Genomic DNA, 21174 nt, shown 5'->3' with positions numbered 1-21174 from the left:
CCACACCCCCCACCTTGTAACTGATAAATTTCACTTTACTTTCTATTTACTTTGGTTACATTCAATATTTCAACACAAACCTCACCATTATTGTTAGGAGTACCCCACTAGAGTCAGACCTGTTGTGAAGTACTTTAACAACTAAGTCCAGGGAGATTTCTTCCAGATATTGGATCATTGCAAGCTTGTAAACCCCATCTGTGGTCGTCATAATATAGCGGTCCCCATGCCCTTCATCCCCGGAAAGGGAGAGGCGAGAGAGAGAAATACCTTTCCCCTCCTGGGCGGGCACGGGGTCGCAGCTTAGTTCTCAGGCTGGAGACATTCTGCAAGGAGCTGCCCATGTCGAAAGTGGTTTAGCTGGGTCTGGATTCACCCTCGTGCAGATGCAGAGAGGCTGCACACGTGTGCGGCCCCCAGGATCACATCTCCGGGGCCCAATACTAATTTTTAACTTGCCCGATGATGTTTAGTAAACATCACCTGTGGTGAAATCTCGTAACCTGGGGCTTGGCACCTTGGCTGTGCCAGATAGATTTCTCCCCCACCACGTGGCTTCAGGGCTGACTCCCTACCAACCACATCAGCCACGGTCTCCACCGTCTCCCCCAGGGCTGAGGGATGGGAACAGGGTGCTGACTGTAAAGGCAGGCGCCATCTTGGCCCCCCTCATGGCTTCACCACTGTGGGCTGGCCTGACTTCTTGGGGGAGCTGGGAGTTTCCAGGCTGTCTTCCAGAGAAGAAAAAAAGAAAACCATTGTGAACTTGAATGCTAAAGACTCATCCCTTTCTTTCTGGCTCCCCCTGCACCTGCCCACAAATACCGCTTAGGGCACCCAAGTGGGTTTGCCTCTAATCCATCTCCTGAGGGGGCCCAGGAAAGTCTGACAGCTCCGTGGAAGGCCAGGAAGGAAGTTGCCAGAATGCTGCGCTGTCAGGCTGAGGCGGGTTGGGCAGGACTTGAGAGCAGGAGTGGCCCCTGCTCTGGCTGCCGGGGCCTGTTCCCCTGGACCACACCCTCCTGGCGTGTCTGCGCTGAGATACACATCTCAGGCTCTTCTCCTCCCCTTGGCCTGTGTCATTGTCCTGGGCTGCCCTGCTGTGTGTGCCCACCTTGCATTCTGGGACTGGCTGCCCTGCTCTCTGGTTAACCAGGTCTTCTGAGCCTTATTCAGGTGGAAACTCCATGCTGACAGACGATGCCCGAGTGATACGTGTGGATTAAATGCCGTTTCTCTAGAAGACAAGGGAATGGCCAAGATACTACCAGGGGGATGTGTTGGCCTGTCGTTATAACACATGCGGTGTTTGTTTTATTTTTATTTTATTTTATTTTATTTTATTTTTTTGGTTTTTGGGTCACACCTGGCAATGCACAGGGGTTACTCCTGGCTCTGCACTCAGGAATTACTCCTGGCGGTGCTCAGGGGACCATATGGGATGCTGGGATTTGAACCCGGGTCGGCCGCGTGCAAGGCAAATGTCCTACTCACTATGCTATCACTCCAGCCCCGTGGTGTTTGTTTTAAAGCCCTATAAAAATTAAAGTACTAAAGAGATAGTACAGGAGTTCAGGTGCTTGCCTTGGATGCGGCTGGCTCTGGTTCAATCCCTGGTACAGCATTTGGTCCCTCGAGCACTGCTGGATGGGGCCCTAAGACAACAACAAAAAAGTATTCTCTATGCATGTACGAATAAATATGCATTTCGCTGAGATTTTGCAAACTGAACATACTCATAAAACTTGTATTGAGAGCAAGGCAAAACATGGCTTTCTCACATAGCACAATTTAGTCAATTTTACTGTCTGGTGAATATCCTAGAAACTAACTTCTAAAACTGTAGGTTGTGATACACTATGGGGTTGCATAACTGGATGTGGTGAAAGTTTACAAATCTGTTTGAAAATAAAATTCTTTGTGATTTATTATCAGTAAATGATTGACCTGCATACATATATACCTGCAATTGCACACATGTTTCTTATTTTTTTCTTTTTGGGTCACACCCAGCAATGCTCAGGGGCTACTCCTGGCTCTGCACTCAGGAATGACTCCTGGTGGTGCTCAGGGGACCATATTGGATGCTGGGAATCGAACCCAGGTCATCTGCATGCCAGGCAAATGCCCTACCCACTGTACTGTTGCTGCGGCCCTGCATAAACATTTCTTGAGGGTTAAGGGGCTGCAAATGGAAAAAAAAATTAAGAAGCCCTACTCCAGGGTGTAATAACATGAACCTAGACAATATAATCTACTTCATTCCTTGGCTATGCGGTAGCTTTAGATTTCCCATCATGGTTGTGTGTTGGGACCACTGTCATATCTACGGTGTATTGTTGGCCAGGTTGTCATTCAGCTTTTCATGACTTCATTAGTACCCAGAACTTTCCCTGTCCCCACCTCATTCCCTTCCACTTCCTACCATCTTAAAGCAAACTACTATCTAGCTCAGCAATTTTGTTTTCAAACATTATACAAATAGAAGGAAATACTTAGAAACTCTGACTTCTTTTGTACTACTCTGAGATTTTTCCAGCATGGTTGTGTTTGTAACTGAGTCATTCTCACTGCTGTATAATTTTCCTTTGGACAAATGCATCACCGTGCATTTATTCGTTCTATTGCTTAGATGCATTTGGAGTTTCCAGATAGGGGCTATAACAAATGGTGCTGCTATGATTACACTCGAAGCACATGTGTTTCTAGGTGGACATGTGCCCATTTCTGTATATATATGTATATACATGGTGTGTATATACATGGGCCGACCCGGGTTCAATTCTTCCATCCCTCTTGGAGAGCCCGCAAGCTACTGAGAGTGTCTCGCCCACATGGCAGAGCCGTGGTGTAGTCGATATGCCAAAAACAGTAACAAGTCTCACAATGGAGACATTACTTGGTGCCTGCTCGAGCAAATTGATGAGTAACGGGATGACAGTGATACAGTGATATGCATAGGAGCAGGATTACTGGATGATAAGAAAGGTCCATGTACTATGCTAGTACTTACAGACATGCAATTTTGCAAAGTGATTCTACCTAATATACACCCCGTCAGTGTCATGTTGGCATCTTATTTCTCCACATTTGCAGAGATGTAGAGAGATTCTAATACTTCTCCATTTATGCCATTCTCCTCACTGTATATTGGTATTGCATTGCCATTTCCTTCCATTTCCCTAAGGTCTAATGATTAAGAAACAAGAGGTCATTTTTCATCTGAACTTGTGTGTTCACTGCTGCACTGTTTACAATAGCCAAAATCTGGAAAAAACCCGAATGTCTGAGAACAGATGACTGGTTAAAGCAACCTTGGTACATCTACACTATGGAATACTATGCAGCTGTTAGAAAAGATGAAGTCATGAAATTTGCATATCAGTGGACCAACATGGAAAGTATCATGTTAATTGAAATGAGTCAGAAAGAGAGGGACAGGCATAGAAAGATTGCACTCATCTGCGCAATATAAAGTAACAGAGTGGGAGACTAACACCCAAGAGTAGTAGAGATAAGGACTAAGAGGTCTGCCTCACAGCTTGGAAACTGGTCTCACATGCTGGAGGAAAAGATATCTCAGATAGTGAAGGGAATGCCAAGTAAAGGGTGTTGGGAGGACCCATTCAGATTGAAAGATGCGTGCCAAAAATAGACTATAGACCGAACATGATGGCTGCTCAATGCCTCTATTGCAAACCACAACACCCAAAAGGAGAGAGGGAGCAAAAGGGAATGCCCACCACAGAGGCTGGGCGGGGTGGAGAGGATGGGGTCGGGGTGGTGAGAGGGATGCTGGGATCTTTGGTGGTGGAAAATGGGCACTGGTAGAGGGAGAGGTATTCGATCATTGTCTAACCGAAACACAAGCACGAAAGTTTGTAAGTCTGTAACTGTACCTCACGGTGATTCACTAATAAAAAAAAAGAAAGTAGAGGTAATTTTTATATATGATATGTATTTTATGAGGGGTCTCTTCAAGTATTTACTTATTTTTCTATTAGGTTGTCTGCTTCTTTCTTTCTGAAGCATACAAGTTCAAAAATGCCTTCTGGATACAAGTCTATTGTTGTGTATGATGTACATACACACATATGCATATGTATATACACATTTGTGTGTGTATACACATATGCATATGTATACACACATATGTGTATGTATATACACATACGTTTTTTTCCCCCCACATTCTGTGGCCATATTTTTACTCACTCAAGAGCGTTGTTCAATGAACAGGAACACTTCATTGTAGTGTAGTGGATGACACGGATCTTCAGAATAATATGATCTTTGTCGGCTAACATTACTACTTGCTGTGTCCTCATATACCTTGCTCTTTTTTTTATAGTGACATATTTTCCAGTGGGGAAAAGAGAGAAGCTTAGGAAAGTTAAGTCCCCCAAATTGGGAATGAACAGAGGCCAGTAACCTGGCCAGCCTCCCGACTGAAGAGCAGAGGGCGCCCGCTCATACCCTGTAGACATTACCCACTTCTCAGGTATCTTTTGTTTGACGTTTTGAATATTTTTTCAGTTGAATTAATCACAGGCATTTAAAATTTAGAAGAAATACAGAGTAACATCCCTCCCTCCCACTGGAAAACTGTAGATTCTGGCAATTCTGGCTCTATTTTCTCCCATGCCACCCCAGGTGGCTGGGGCTGACTCCATTCCCATGGATGAATCTAAGCTCTTGAAAGTATTTTTAGTTGGATCATTATGAGATACAGTTAAAGCTTTCATGATTGTGTTTTAGTCATACAGTGTTCCAACAACCATCCCTCCACCAGTTATCCCCACTAATATCCCCAGTTTCTCTCCCAGTCTTCTCCCTACAACCTATATCTGTGGCAGGCACTTTTCTTCTTCTTCTCTCTCTCTCTCTCTCTCTCTCTTTTTCTCCCCCTCTCTCTCTACCTATTTCTAACTCTGTATCTATCTATCTCTCCTTCTGGGTATTTTGGTTTGCAATACAGGTACTGAAAGGTTATCATATTTTTCACTTTATCTACTTCATCAGGATTAATAAGGTCATGTAATTCACATATAAATGGATGGATTTGAAGAGTTATCATGCCGAGTCATGCTGAGTCAGAGGGTGAGGGACAGACACAGAATAATAGAGCTCATCTGTGGGATATACAGAAACACAGTATGAGACTAATACCTAAGGACAGTGCAACCAAGGACCAGGAGGAATGGCCCATGGGTGGAAACTTGCCACAAGTGGTGATGTGGGGAGGGCAGCGAGGATAGAGAAGGGATCTCTGTGCCAAAGAACTGAGTGCTGGAAGGAGATGAAGACTCTGAAGGCTGTCTCCATTTCACTTCTGTTGAATGCAGATGTTTTCCTGGAAGAAGTGCTCAAATTCCCTAGTCAGATTTAATTAATTAGATTGACTCCTTAAGCAAAAACATAGCAGGCAACGGGGGAAAAGGTTGTAGATGGCATGAGTTTTCCATCTCTGAAGCTGGGGGAAAAATATAAGAACATGGCAGTAATGGTTGAGTGGAGGGGAGGTGATCCTTCTCAACTCAGCACCTGTTCTCTGGGTATGTCCCTCCCCTACCCATTTTTTGTACTTCTCTCCATCCCTCTTACAAGTCCATACAACATGTAGGTTAATTACTAGAACTTCAAATTAGACTCTCTGTCTTTGGAGACTCTTTCTTTTTCTTAACTAGCTATGTGACCTTGAATTATTCTTTTCACACAACAATTTCTTCACCTACAACTTGAATATATTAGCATGCTGTGTCATACAGTTGAGAAGATCAGAAACTAAAAGAATTATTGTAATCTTAGAACGGACTTGGCAAATGACTGGCCTTTAACAAACACCAGCTACTATTGCTACCCTTGAGGACAAGAAGTCAAGGTTTTGTTCTACCATGAATTAGCCAATGTAACCTTGGACAAGTATGTTTACTCAAGGGAGCTTTCGTTTTTCTCACCTAGAACAGGTGTGGTGGGAGTTAGAAGTGGGAGAAAACAAGGCAGAGATGAAAGCAGCAGGTCCGTAATCTCTCTCCCTCTCTCCTGACCTTCTGACGCTTCCTCCAGAGATGAGTAATGCAAACTCATAGAGAAGATAAGATACAAAGACAACTTATATCACATAGTAATGGAAAGTAAGAACTGTAGGGAATCCAAAACATCGGAAATTCATGTTTGAACTTCCATTTTCTGGATTGGTCCAACTAACATTGATCAGTTTCAGCTAGCCTTTCAGTCAATTTTCACTGACTTTATTATTTCCCTATTTTCAATTTTACAGATTTCAGCTTCCTCCTTTTGTTATTTATCTCCTTGTATTTTCATTGAATTGAATTTAGTTCTTCTTTTTCCAAAGTTAAAATATAAGCTTGGGTTATTGATTTAACCCTGTCTTATGTTAAGAGAAATACTCAATCCTGTACATTTCTAAGCATTGCTTTAATAGTATCCCATAAGTTTTGATATGTTGTCTTCTCACTTTCAAGCAAATATTTTTTCTAATGTATTCTATGATGTTGTTTTTAATCCATGAGTTACATAGAATGTTATTAGAATGACATTTTATAATATTTCGCATATGTGCCCTGCTGTTACACCATACCCACTCCAGAGTGCCTGTACGTCTCCACCATTACCCCATCAGTGTTCTTAGATCACAGTTTTATCAACCATAGGTACAATATGATTGAACTTGCATTTGGTCACTTATCTTTCTGCTGTTAGTTTCTAGTTAAATTTAGTTGTAGTCAGGCTCATTTAAAGTTTGTTAACTATGCAGTATGAGTCAGAAAGTGGTTTAGTTTGGTGAAAGAGTATGGAAAAGGATGAGTTTTCTGTGTTTTGGTGGAGTGTTCTATAAATGTAGCCCTAGTCAAATTGACATGTAATGCCTTTCAAATCTTTACTGATCAGTAAAGATTTTACATCTACTCGGTATTTTGAAGTCTAAGTTACACTTGAATATTTGCCTTCTTATAACTTCAGTTCTATCAGTTTTTATTATATATTTGTCTCTGCATTAGATGTGCACATTTTTGGATCCTCTTAATGAATTGACCAATTTATCATTATTTGATGATTCTCTTTGTCCCTAGCAATGTTCTTTGCTTTGGTGTATACCCAGTTTCAGCTTTTTTTTGATTCGTGTTTACATGATATATAATTTTTTCATTATTTAATTTTATTCTATAGGTATCTTCATATTTAAAATGGGCTTCTGGTACATGTATATTTAATTTGATCTTTAATGTTTTTGCATTTTAAATCTATTGCCATGCTGTTTGTTTCATTTGCTCCTTCTTTATTTCTGATTTTCCTCTATCCTCTGTCTTCCTTTGGATTGAATGCATCTTTTGATTCCATCTTATTTCCAACACTTACTAATTGGTTAGGTCCATTTCTTTTAACCACACCCAGCAGTACTCAGGGTTTACTCCTGGCTCTGCACCACCCAAGGGTCACTTATGGTGGGACTCAGGAAACCATATTAGGTGCCAGGGATTGAACCTGGGTTGGCTGCCTGCAGGTCTGTGACTTATCTGCTGTACCATTTCTCCAGTTCCCTGGCTATGCACACAGATAGAGTACAGTTGCAGGACACTTGTCTTGAGCACACCCACCTGGGTTTGAGCTCATATATTTTCCTGAGCACCACCAAGAGGATCCTTGAGTGTAGAACCAATGGTAAGCCCTGAGCACTGCCTAGAATGACTCACCCTACCCCCCCCAAAAAAAGAGAAAAAACTCACTATGATAATTAACATAATTTCTGGATTCCAAAGAACTAAATCCATCCCTCTGTGGGAATATTTTTTTTCATTGAGAATTCATGCTCTAGATAGTGAATTATCATTTTTTGTGTGATTTTTATACATTTTTTTCATAAAGTAGTTCATGTATGAATGAACATATTCCATATTCCTGGACACATCATAAGACACTCCCTACCTATTTTCCATAAAATCATAGAGGGAAATATATATATATATATATATATATATATATATATATATATATATATTTATATATACTCCTCTCAGAGAGCCTTGCAAGCTACCGAGAATATCCCACCTGCATGGCAGAGCCTGGCAATAAGCCCGTGGCATATATGATATGACAAAAACAGTAACAATAACAGGTCTCATTCCCCTGACCCTGAAAGAGCCTCCAATCGTTGGGAAAGATGAGTAAGGAGAGGCTGCTAAAATGTCAGGGCTGGAACGAATGGAGAGGTTTCTGGTGCCCACTTGAGTAAATTGATGAACAATCGGATGACAGTGATACAGTGAAAGTAGCTCACAATAGTTTATTACAGATAATATTCAAACCCCCACCCAACCAACAAGCATCTTCCCACCACAATAAGAGGGAAATGTGTGAAGGTTGTATTTTATTTTTGGGCTATTTAAGCCTGCATATAAGAGAATACAAGTAAATATGTTAAAACCAAACATGTGTGCTGCTTTAGGTACATCAGTGGGCTAGAGTATGAGAGTTCTTCACGGCTGCACGCTCCAGGAAACACTGTATCACTCTCTTTCGGGAGCTTTGTTTAATAGTCTCTGGATCTTGGCCATTGATGAGATTACATGGGACAGTTTGTGAGTTTAACTGTCAAGTTACTGGAAAACTGGGGATCTGGGTGGAGGAGGCCCAGTCCTGATCTAAGCAGGCTTGGAGATCTCAGCCACAGGTCCTGCATACCTGGGTTCCTCTGCCGATTCCTTCATGCATGAGGGTTGCCTGAGCATGTGGAGAGTGGCCTTGAGCATGGCTGTGGCTGGGTTCTGGAGGTTTTTGGTTGCCAGGGTTCTGCTTGGGGTGGGGAGGGAAACTCAACCCGCCCCCTTTCGAGGGGCCCCAGTGGAGATAGCCTAGCGCAGGGGCAGGAGATTCTGCTGTGAATTATCTTTTAAAGAAATCAGAAATGTATGTTTATATTTGTTATTCTTTCAATCACTTTAGGCACACTATAATTTTGGTGTGTAGATCAAAAATTTTAACTGAAATCATTCTCCTTTTGTCTAAAGAGCCCCCCTTAGCATTTCTTGTAGTTTAGATTTTCGACAATGAGTTTGCTCAGATAGTCTTTGATATGACATCGTTTTAAGAATGCATTTCCTTTGCATATAATATTCTGGATTCACTTTTTTCTTTCTTCCCATACTACTTTGAGTTTTCCACTCTTTCTTGTTTTTTATATAGATCTGACAAGAAATTGGCTGCAAACATTACCCTGTTTATTTATATACTATCTTTATTTATATACTATCTTTCTTTGCCTCTCACTCCCCACTCCCTGCCATTCCAGATGAAAGATTTTCAGAAGTTTGGTTACAATATTTAGTGATTCGGTTATGATATATGGGTTTTCATATTTGGGTTTTGTATTTATTCTTCTTGGGATTCTCCGGAGTTCTTGGCTCTGTATTTTGTTGTTTTTCATTAATTTTGGAAAATTCTTAGTCATAATCCATTCAATATTTTTTCTTCCTTTTTTATTAATCCTTTGGGACTTTAATTACATGTACAATAGGTCCTTGGATATTGTCCGAAAGCTCTTGATTGTAAGTTATTTTACTTTTTTTCCTCTTCAGTTTTTGGTCTCTTTGTGCCTTAGTTTGAATAATATTTATTGACTTATATTAAGAGCAAATATTAAACCGAATTTTCCTCAGCTGTTTTTTAGTCTCTTGCTAAGGCACTCTACTGGAGACATTTTTTTTTAATATCTGATTTCATTTGTGGTTTTTGTTTTGAGCAATTCAACTTTCCAGTTTTGTCTCTGTGGAAATTTCAAGTCTTCTCATATTTTGCACCAGATTCTTCTTTGACATATCAATTATAATTATTTAAAACACCTGTCCCGTAATTCTGACATCTAGATTAATTTTGGCTTTATTGATTTCCTTATTTATTTTTGAGGATCTCACAAGTGATGGATGTTCAGGAGCCCTTTTGGTTCCAAGAATGACTCTTGGCCAATTGGACTAGTGGTTTAATGCAAAGGATGGAGGATGTGATGCGCATGAACCCTCAGTGTGGTGTTGGGGATTATCCAGGTCACATCAGGCAGGCTGGAGGAACCTCCAGAGATGCCCCTAGCAATGCTTGGGGTATCATGTGGTACCAGGAATTAAACCCACGTTGGGTGCATGCCAGGCATGTACCTTAATTGCTGTACTATCTCCTGACTCCTACTTCCAAGTTTTTTGGTGGTGAGTTTAAAACACTTTTTAATGTTTCTCTGAGTTTTTTTTTTTAAATTGACTTTTGGATATTGTATTTGAAATATCCGTAGAAACTTAAAGCAAGTTGTATTTACCCCTGGAGTAGGTGAAGAGTCAAAGAGGAAGTTCTCCCACCTGTGCCCCCTCCAAATGTTCGAAATCCCACACGTAAGCCACTTCCATGTTGTATATGATTGGTTACCCCTTATATCGGCAAGATTTAAAATGGCTAATTGTCTTTACTTGGTTACCCTGGTGCCTATCCTTTCACCCCTCCACTGTCAAGGTAGGATTTCTTGGATACAGTTCAGGGGGCTCACTGGAATCACCAAATTTGCCCATCCTCCTTAAAAGTACCTTCACAGTGGTCTTTGAATAGAATCTCGTGATTAATCTGTTGCATTGCAAACTTCTCTTCTGTTGGGAGTTCCCAGATAACTCTACCATAAAACTATTCATCTTCTAGATTTTTAATAATTTTAACTATTGCTTTCACTTTGATGGTATGGTGACTCACTTTTCTTTTCATGTAGTATGTACAATGATATCCCTCCCTTCCTCCCTCCTCCCTCCCTCTTCCCTCCCTCCTCCCTCCCTCCCTTCCTTCCTTCCTTCCTTCCTTCCTTCCTTCCTTCCTTCCTTCCTTCCTTCCTTCCTTCCTTCCTTCCTTCCTTCCTTCCTTCCTTCCTTCCTTCCTTCCTTCCCTCCCTCCTCTTCCTCCTTCTCTTCTTCCTCCTCTTCCTCCTTGTCCTCCTCCTCCTTCTTGGTTTATGGTCACACCTTGTGGTGCTCAGGCCAGGGCTCAATCCTGGTTCTGCACTTCAGGGGTCTCTCCTGGTGGGCTTGGGGGAACATATGTGGTGCCAGGATTGAACCCTGACCAGCTTCATACAAGGCAAGCAAGCGTCTTACTCATTGTACTCTTCCTCCAGCCCTGTGTACAATAGTTATGTCTCATCTTTCCTTGGCGGGCTTATCTTTCATGTGTCAGGGAGAGGCATTTTGAGGCCACACCCAGCTGTACCCAATGTTTATTCCTGACTCTGAGCTCAGGGACTGTTTCTGGTGGTGTTCAGGGAACCATACTTTGTGCCAAGAACCAAGCCCGGGTCTTTCGCTTAGAAGGCAAGTGTTCTATTTTTTTTCCTTTTTTTTTTTTGTGTGTGTGTGGGGGGGAGGTCACACCTGGCTATACACAGGGGTTTCTCCTGGCTCATGCACACAGGAATTACTCCTGGTGGTGCTCAGGGGACCATATGGGATGCTTGGAATCGAACCTGGGTCGGCCATGTGCAACGCAAGCACCCTACCTGTTGTGCTATCACACTAGCCCCTGTACTATTTTTCAAGCCCCATCATCTTTTAAACTGGCTAGTTTATAAGCACCTCTGCTCTCTGATGAGCTCAAGAAAAGTTTGATTCATAATTTTTTTGAATTTCTCTAGGTGTACGGGTGGAAAGTATTATATTGCAGTTGTTGGCATGCTAGGTCAGGAGAACCTCTGACTGTCGGTGAATTCTATTCGTTTTTTCTCCTTTCTCATTCCTCCCACCAGAGGAAAGGCTAAAATCTCATTTCTTTTCTGTATTTTATGTCAGAGGCTCTTGAGAACTAAAACATACTGCTCCTCTGTGGATTGTGTTTTTCTCATCAGGCATCTATAATCAATATTTATCTAAGGGGGAAAAATCCCTCTTAAGAGGCTCAAAGTAATAATTCACTAATTTTATGAACAAGGTATTAAAAGGGTATGTGTGGGTAAATTTTCTTCTTAAAAATTGCTTTTGACTATAAAAGTAGCTCTTTAACACTGTAGAGAGTTTAAAATGCAGGGAAAAATAAACAAGGAGTTAAAGGACATGGATCAATACTATTAGCTAAATAAATTGTGATTGATATTTTCTCAAATATTTTTCAGCTATTTCTCTATGTGTGTCTTCATTATTTTATACTTAAATATATATGCAAATATATATTTTGAATATTTTATTTAAATAAGTCAACTCCAAACCTGTGTGTTCTTTCATGGGTTGGATACTGGTATTCATGAAATAATGTGTTTTATTCATGTTTGATAAAGATGGCAAAGTATAGGACACCTTTTTAGTTTGCTGTTAGGGCTGGAATCCTTCTCATAACTATTTGCGTCATTTGTTTCAGAACAACAACAAAACCCAGTCATTGATTTGCTTAGCACCCTTCTGACCTCTGTAAACTTTTCTCCTTTTCCATTTATGGTGACAAGCCCAACCCCCCTTACTAGGTTTAAAACAAACAGAGAAGAAAAGGATGTGATATGATTCATTTGCGTTTCCTTTTTTCATTCCTTTCCAGAAAGTATTTTGGAGAAAAAATTGGACTGTATTTTGCCTGGCTGGGGTTATATACCTACTTCCTCATCCCATCATCTGTCATTGGGGTGATCGTGTTTCTGTACGGCTGTGCGACCATTGAAGAAGATATTCCCAGGTAAGCTGGTGGGGTATAAAAGAACACGGTGTGTAACCATTACCCAAGGACAACAGAAATGAGGGCCAGGAGAACTGGCCCATTGTTGGAAGCTTGCCACAAGTGGAGGGAAGGGGGACAGGGCAATTAGGATAGAGAAGGGACCACTATGACAATGACAGTTGGAATGACTCTGGACAAGGACTGGGTACTGAAAGGAAGTAAAGGGATAACCTTACCGTACCTGTCTCATGAATCATAATGACCCAAAGGAAAGAGGGTTGGGGGCTGGAAGGCAGGAAACTGTGGACATTGGTGATGGGAAATGTACACTGGTGAAGGGATGGGTGATGGAATATTGCATGAGTGGAACCCAATGATGGACAACTTTGTAACTGTTTATCTCATGGTGATTTAATAATAATAATAATAATAATAATAATAATAATAATAATAATGTGAAAGACTCCGTTCCCCTGTGTTAGTAGTTCAGAAGTCCATCCCACTTGCCAGAACAGTTGGCATGTTTCCTGTGTAAATCCTCACCTCTGTCTCTCTCCCCTGCACACACATCCTCTCTAGAGAGAGGCATGGGAGTTGCCAATCCTGGGAATGGCTTCAGAGCCACACCATATGCTGTTTCCTTTCCTCTCTGACTCTAGCAATTCTCAGGGTCAGGTTCTCTGGGGGCAAGTGAAAGATTGCTGTGGCCAAAATGGAGGCAGAGGGGGCCAAAGAGGTAGTACAGAGAGTCCGGCCTTTGCCTTGCATACAGCTGACCATGGCTCGATCCCTGGCACCCCAAGAGTGATCCCTGAGTACAGAGCCAGATGTAAGCCCTGAGCACTGCTGGGTGTGGCCTGAAAATCCAAAAAGAAAAACAAAACAAAAAATCCCCAAACAAGATGATCCCTGAAAAGTACTTTCCTCAACCAGCTTGTTTTTTATTTTATTTTATTTTTCTGGTTTCTAGTAATACCTTAGATAGGAAGTGTCGGTAGGCATGTGGTAGCAATCCCAGTGTTTCTCTGCTCAAACCTCATTGGCATGAAATGCTGGAAGGTTGGCTGAGAAGCAAGGACCTCTGGCAAGGAGGAAGGCTCTGTTGCAGTTTTTTTTTGTTTCTTTGTGTGTGTGTATAAGAGTACTTCGATTTATTCAGCCATTGATTAAGCTGATTGAATTGGGCATGAACTCCACATTATTTTATTTTTTAAAATTTTTTAATTTTATAAGTCCACAGTGTTTGATTATATTCAGTATTCAAACAGCAATCCCACCACCATGACACCTTCCCACAACCAAATTCAGGATGTTTCCATCCCAAATCCCAATCCCTGTCCCAAAACACAACTGAAATAACATATTTTGTATTGTCTGTTATGAAGAACTGCTGAACATGCTTCTAAAAAAAAGTGTTCATATAGGAAACAGTGTGAAAATTGTTCTATTTTGGCAGGAGCCATTAAGACATTCTATAGGTTGTTACAAATGTGTTGTTAAAGTTTGGGTGATGTGAGCTTTGGTATATATATCTGAAAATATGTATATATGCATGTATATATATATTTCCCTCTATGATTTGTTGCCTACTGTCTGAACCCCATCAAATGTGGTATGGTAATTATGGGGAATGGGCAGGGCGTGTCTTATGATGTATCATGCAGCCACAAAAGCGGCCGCCCAGTCCAGGAATACATTTACTCATATGTGAGACTCGGCCCGAGCATGTGGGGAGCAGCCTTGAGCGTGGCAGCAGTTGGGTTGTGGAGGTTTTTCACTGCCGGAACTGGGTTCCTTGGGGTGGGGAGGGCTCTCACCTGCCCCCCTCTGGAGTGCGCTGTGTGAAACAGCCTGATGCAGAGTTAGGTGGCCTGGTTATGGGGGCCTCATGTTATGCTCCCTTTTCGGGAGAAGCAACAGTGTGATCTGGGCAGTGGCCAATGACGAGATTATCAGGCGCTGGCAGGAGATGGCTTATGGGCATGACCCCCGAGTCACCGGAGACTGGGAAAAGCAGGCAATGTCCCTGGTCTCCCTACCACAACACCCCCACCCCCTGCTTTCCTCGATGGGAGGCGCTTTCCTTTCTGCTCTCTTTCTCCTTTCCCTTTTGTGCATTATGGTCAGGCTTTTGGAGCAAAGCTTGAAAAACACACAATCACTCAAATACTTAAATATTTAATACTTAAATACTTACAATCACATAAACACACAATCACCTTCAGGACTGAGTGCAAAACCTGCCATCCCCGTGGATGGCTCAAGTGCTCTGCGTGGCTTGCTCTCCTTGGCTGTGAAGTGGTGGTCAAGCACCTACCTGAGGAATCACGGAGACAAGCGTCTGGCTTGTAGCGGGGTACGACCAAATAACTGCTGGATGAATCGAGTCTTCTGCAAGTGGAAGAGACAAAAGAAACCCTTTGCCAAGATTAAAAATGAACCTCCCCCCCTTGCCTTCTTCAAGACAGTCCTTGCTAGCTGGAGCGTGATTTGTGTGTTTTAATACACTTAAGATTCCCAGTGATAGGAGTGCAACTTAACTAGTTTACACAAACACACAAACACACACACAAATTTATGATGGGGACAGAGAGGTAAGGCTTTGTTTGTAACCAACCTTGGTGTGATCCCTGACACCCTATAGGGTCATCTGAGTGCTGACCTGAATCAGGAGTAAGCCTTGTTTGCCTGAAATCAAGCAAACAAAACTTTTTTTTTTTTTTTAATTTTTGAGTCACACTCGATGATGCTCAGGGATTACTCCTGGCTGGCTCTGCAGTCAGGAATTTCTCCTGGCGGTGCTCGGAGGACCATATGGGATGCTGGGAATTGAACCTGGGTTGGCCGCGTGCAAGCCCTACTAGCTATACTATCACTGCAGCCTTGCAAACAAAATGTTATGAGAAGGGCTGTTATTATTCATTATACAGGTTGTGGGGTGTCTTGGGGGACCCAGTGTCAGTCATGTGACTGACCAAAGGAATCATGGCCAAATCTCTAGGGCTTTACTCTCTTATCTCCGATCTTTTCGTGTCCTGATAACCCACGTGGGGATACATGTGGCAAAGCACACTTCTGGAAATAATTCTGGTCCACACAGGTGGCACAGATGTATATCTTCAGAAATGAAAATGCAAGCACACCCCCGAAAGAGCAGTTACAGACACCCATAAAATGGTGTGTCTTATTGTTAGAGACAATTGTATTGCCTGTCAGAGGAGCGGTATTGAGAGACTGGACTGGTCTGCTTCCATCGCCCCTCCTGGGTTATGGAATCAATTAAGTGGGCTATCTTTTAAGTATGGGCTGGAGCCATAGCACGGCGGTTGGGCATTCGCCTTTCATGTGGCCGACCCGAGTTCGATTCCTCCGCCCCTCTCGGAGAGCCCGGCAAGCTACTGAGAGTATCGAGCCCGTGCGGCAGAGCCTGGCAAGCTCCCCGTGCATACTGGATATGCCAAACACAGTAACAATAAGTCTCACAGTGAGAGATGTTACTGGTGCCCGCTCGAACAAATCGATGAGCAACAGGATGACAGTGACAGTGATACAGTGATCTTTTAAGTAAACTCTAATAAAACAGTGTAGGGTAGAATGACTGAAAAGAGTAGCTGTATTCATCACAAGCTAAAAGTGTATTATTTTCATGAGATTCAATTTCAGTTAGGTAAGTTTCCTTGTGGGGAGAGGTCATGTGTGTATTTGAATGATGGAATCAGATTTGAACATTTAGGGGGGATATTCCAGGGAATTGGGGGCCACAGCTGATAGGAAGAATACTCTGGGTTCTGAGCTCAGGAATGAGTCCTGGTGGTGCTCAAAGTACTAACCAGTGGCAGGAATCAAACTGAGGTCCACTGCATGTAAGAGAAGCATCTTACCTTCTGTTTATCTTTAGCTCCTGAACAGTTTTTAAAGTCAGTCAAAACTTTTAAAATAAGCTCTTGCAATATTGAAATGTTAGTGTCTCTTTTACAGACACAGGATATGGTATGACAAATCTGAGAGAGAGAAATCACAGAAACAAATCAGATATACTATGGAGATTTTTTTTTTTTTTGCTTTTTGGGTCACACCCGGCGATGCACAGGGGTTCCTCCTGGCTTTGCACTCAGGAATTACTCCTGGCGGTGCTCAGGGGACCCTATGGGATGCTGGGAATCAAACCCAGGTTGGCTGAGTGTAAGGCAAATGCCCTACCTGCTGTACTATCACTCCAGCCCTGGAGATTATTTTTTAAGAGCCACTCTTGAATCATTGCTGTTTATCTATCAAAGGTCCAAGTTCCCTGGGTGTATTGGAAACTCACAAAATTCCACTCCTCATCCACAAAGGAATCAAACTCAGTTCTGGATTTGAACTAGTACATGCTCCTTGAGGATCTGTGTCTCTAGCTACTCCCTAAGCATGATGAAGAACTTGAAGCATCCCGGGGATTATTTTCTAAGATTTTAATTTTGATGTTAAGTCTAGAACTGACTAGTTAGTCATCTTTTTGTGTGTGTCAGGTGGGGAGGAGAGGAGGAGTTTGGACTCATAGCCAGAGGTGCTCAGGACATATCCCTAGCCCTGTGCTCAGGGATCATTCCTGGCAGTGCTCTCTGAGCTTGGGGGACCACATGCATTGCCAGGTGTTAAACCAGAATCTGCTATGTGCAAAACAAGCACTTTAACCCCGGTACTATCTCTTCAATTCTTGTTATCACTTTTTTCTTTTTTTGGGTCCACCCAGCGGTGCTCAGGGGTTCCTCCTGGCTCTGCACTCAGGAATCACCCCTGGCGGTGCTTGGGCGACCCTATGGGATGCCAGAAATCCAACTCGGGTCAGCCGCGTGCAAGGCAAACGCCTTCCCCGCTGTGCTATGGCTCCGGCCCCCTCTAGCTATCACTTTTTTAAAAAGCTTTTAATTTGGAAAATATTAAAGTGTAGCTGTACAGGAAGCTGTAAAAAAAAAGACAAAGCCCATCTCCCCCTCTATGAGTTTCCCCGCCCCCCTCGCCCCCCCTGGTTAAGTCTTGTGTAACTGCAACGACGTATCAAAACCAGAATGCTCACATTATGTGAAACTTCGAGTGGTACCTTTTATCACCAATAACTTTGATATGTGAGATACAAGTCTCACTTGTAAGCCATAATTCCATATGTGTATTATACAGCCATAGAATTCTCCTCTGCGCGCCGGAGATTGGTCCCATTTGTTAGGCATTTACTTACAAGGGTAGGGGAGACTGTAGTATTTGAAAAAAATATGAACCATATTGAAAAAGAAATTGGCTACCCTAGGTCGGAGACTTGAACAGCAGATGTTCTGTCTGCATTTCTCGAATAGTTGTGTCATCACACCTCCTCCCTGTGTGCCCACACTGCCCCCATATCACCTAACTGTGAGCAATAGAAAACATTGACTCTGGGGTCACGGGACAACTGATTGCCAGGCCATACCTCAACCTTCTCTGTGTTTTTTTTTTTTTGAAAATTTTATTTAAAATAGAGAACTGCCACCTCACATTTATGGGCGATGACTAGACGGGACATCAAACTGGATGAGTGTCCCTCATCTTTCAGCTTGTTTACACGCTGCCTCTTTTGGGGATTTCAAAGTCATTTTAAAGTTATTTCGGGGCAGAATTATTTCCAGAATCTTCCCAAAGGAGCTTGATGAAAGAGAACAACAACAAAAAAAAACACCCCCCTCCCCACTCCAATACATAGAAAATGTTCTGGTTTCAAATTGAAATGATTTGGTGGAGTATCCATGGTACAATGGATGCCAGTTTGTACAAAAGATTGATGGTTGACTGTTGTTTGAGCTAAGAACTAATCATTTACATATACAGCACTTGGGATTCAAAGGGTTTCGTACCAAGTTTGTTGCTAATGCTTCTTTCCTGCTTAACCTTTGAGTACTGACAGAGTTTGATAAAAGTTGGGTTGATTGTCTACACATACAGTGAATTTATCATCTACCTGTTAGAAAAAGAACCAATAATAACATCATGTCCCTAGCACCTGTTGTTGAAGGACAGTCCTGAGCACTGAGGTGTTTTTCAGCACAGCTTAAAAGCATCACTCTGTGCCAGAAAGGATATAGACCAATGTTTTCCTCTGTGCATCTGCTTTCTTTGTTCATTTTGGTGCCACACCAGCAGGGCTCAGGACTTGACTCCTGACTCTGCACTCAGGGATCGCTCATGGCAGAACTCTGGGGACCACGTCTGGTGCTGGGGATTGAACTTGGGTCGGCCATGTGCAAGGCTAAGTGCCCTCCTCCCCGCTGCACTTTGGCTGTGGTGCCGTGTGCTTCTGCTGTATCTGAGTGTCACCTTCTGTCTGATAGTGGCCAGTTTGCAACCTTGAGCAAGTGTGTTGACCCAATGGACTGCAAATAAATTGTGCTCTCCAGTTACCAGTAAGAATGCACCCAGGCGAAACTAGCACAGCTGAACTTACCATAAAGAGATTACAGCTTAAAGTGCCCAACACTACATGTTGCCCATGTTATAAATCACTATCACTGCTATTGATCCTTGCAAAGGAAGCTCAGCAGTGGGCAGTGGAGGAATAAGGATTTGTTTTCAGAGAACTAAAGTCTTCTTTTTCTTGCACAGAAGGCCTTTTCTTGCCCTGGGCTTCATAGTTCATTAAAACAAAGACCGGGAAGCTGAAACCTGACAGACAGTCACAGCCCTCAGTAAACTCCTTCAACTACTTCATACAGGGAAAGTCCGCCCAGGCATCCCTTCGATCTCTGGGGTTTCAATAAACACTTGCTTTAGCACCCAGGATACCAACTTTGAGTGACTTCCGGCTTTGTTAGCTGTGCTCTCCAGCGCCCTCTGCTGCCTCTTTCGGGAGAGAGCACAGCTGTGGGTTCCCTGCCTCTACGTCACCTTGTGTGTCTCCAGCTGCTTAAGTGAACACAGCCGATGGCTTCATGTTCATGAAGTCTGGTGTCTGCCACCCTTTTCTTCCAAACCATCGGTTTAACTGGCTACACATTCCCAGGGGTCACATTGCACACCGGAGTGATGAGTTCACCTATTTTCCTACCAGTATAAGTTGGTGAAATATTGGGAAAGCCCATGAGTTCAATAGCACCTTGGTTCTTATTCGAAGCTATTCATATAAGCTTGCTCTTTTTTTGACCCAGCTAATCCGGTGGGTTTTCAAATTAATTCAGAAGCCTACAGATGCACTGAGACTAAGCTAGAGCATAGGTGGCAGTTATTTGACCCTGGCTTTTCTCTCTACGTGCCACAGAATCTAGACTTTGGATGAATCTGCTTCACTCTTTTGTTCTCTCTGATTCTATTTCACGGTTATGATCGTTCTTACTTGAATGATTTACCTAAGCCCCATCCTGCAAGTGGCCATGTAGCTGTTGTACCTAGCAACAGGGCTCGGGCCTTGCTCTGTCTCTGTTCTGCACGTGGCTTCTACTAAAAGTGAGAGCTAACATTGTTCCTCCACAGGCTCCTGTCCTTTTCTCCTTGTAATCGGGAGACACATTGGTGAGATAGCCAGTAGGGTTTAGAACATAGTCCGTGCTTATAGAGTTGATGGTGGACCCTGTCTTAAGACTGGTGCTTCCTGTATGTTCATTGCAGCACTGTTCACAATAGCCAGAATCTGGAAAGAACCCGAGTGCCCGAGAACAGACGACTGGTTAAAGAAACTTTGGTACATCTACACAATGGAATACTATGCAGCTGTTAGGAGAGATGAAGTCATGAAGTTTGCTTATAATTGGATGATCATGGAGAATATCATGCTAAGTGAAATGAGTCAGAAAGAGAGGGACAGACATAGAAGGACTGCACTCATTTGTGGAATATAAAGTAGCATAATATGAGACGGACTCCCAAGGACAGTAGACACAAGGGCCAGGAAGATTGCCCCATAGTTGGAATCCTGTCTTATGAGCTGGGGGAGAAGGCAGTTGGAATAGAAAAAGGATCACTAAGACAACGATGGTTGGAGGAATTGTTCAGGACAGGAGATGTGTGCTGAAAGCAGACAAAAGACCAAACGTGATAACCTCTCAGTATCTGTATTGCAAATCATAATGCCCAAAAGTAGAGAGAGAGAGTATGAGGAAAATTGTCTGCCATAGAGGCAGGGTAAGGGTTGAAAAGAGGGGTATACTGGGGCCATTGGTGGTGGAGAATGTGCACTGGTGGAGGGATGGGTGTTTGATCATTGTATGACGGAAACTCAAACATGAAAGCATTGTAACTGTATCTCATGGTGATTCAATTTAACAAAATAAAGAAGACTGGTGCTTCATTGTTCTCAGTGACTGTGGCTTCCTGCAGCCTCATGGACTCAGTGCATTCGGAAGGAACTTGAGTCATTGCTCAGTGAATAACATCTCCGACAGAGCACCACCAACTTCCTGTCCAGACATTTCTAGTGACAGGAAGTTCCATGGCTCGGAAGGTAGCCCCCTCATTGGCAGGACAAAATATAAGAAAAAAAAACACTGTCGAGGG

The 21174-nt window shown here is 42.7% G+C and overlaps 1 protein-coding gene across 1 annotated transcript in view; it reads left to right on the top strand.

Moving 5' to 3' along the window:
- Positions 1 to 21174, top strand: part of ANO2 (anoctamin 2) — a 373823-nt gene that overhangs the window by 170399 nt on the left and 182250 nt on the right. Inside the window, exon 10 of the mRNA XM_055142616.1 lies at positions 12565 to 12699. Within this exon, the coding sequence (XP_054998591.1) occupies positions 12565 to 12699 (135 nt within the window). The remainder of the gene's footprint in view (positions 1 to 12564; positions 12700 to 21174) is intronic.

This window comes from Sorex araneus, chromosome 6, assembly GCF_027595985.1.
Source record: "Sorex araneus isolate mSorAra2 chromosome 6, mSorAra2.pri, whole genome shotgun sequence".
NCBI lineage: Eukaryota > Metazoa > Chordata > Mammalia > Eulipotyphla > Soricidae > Sorex > Sorex araneus.
The sequence above is the reverse complement of the archived record's forward strand: the minus strand, read 5'-3'. Positions and strand labels throughout refer to the sequence as shown.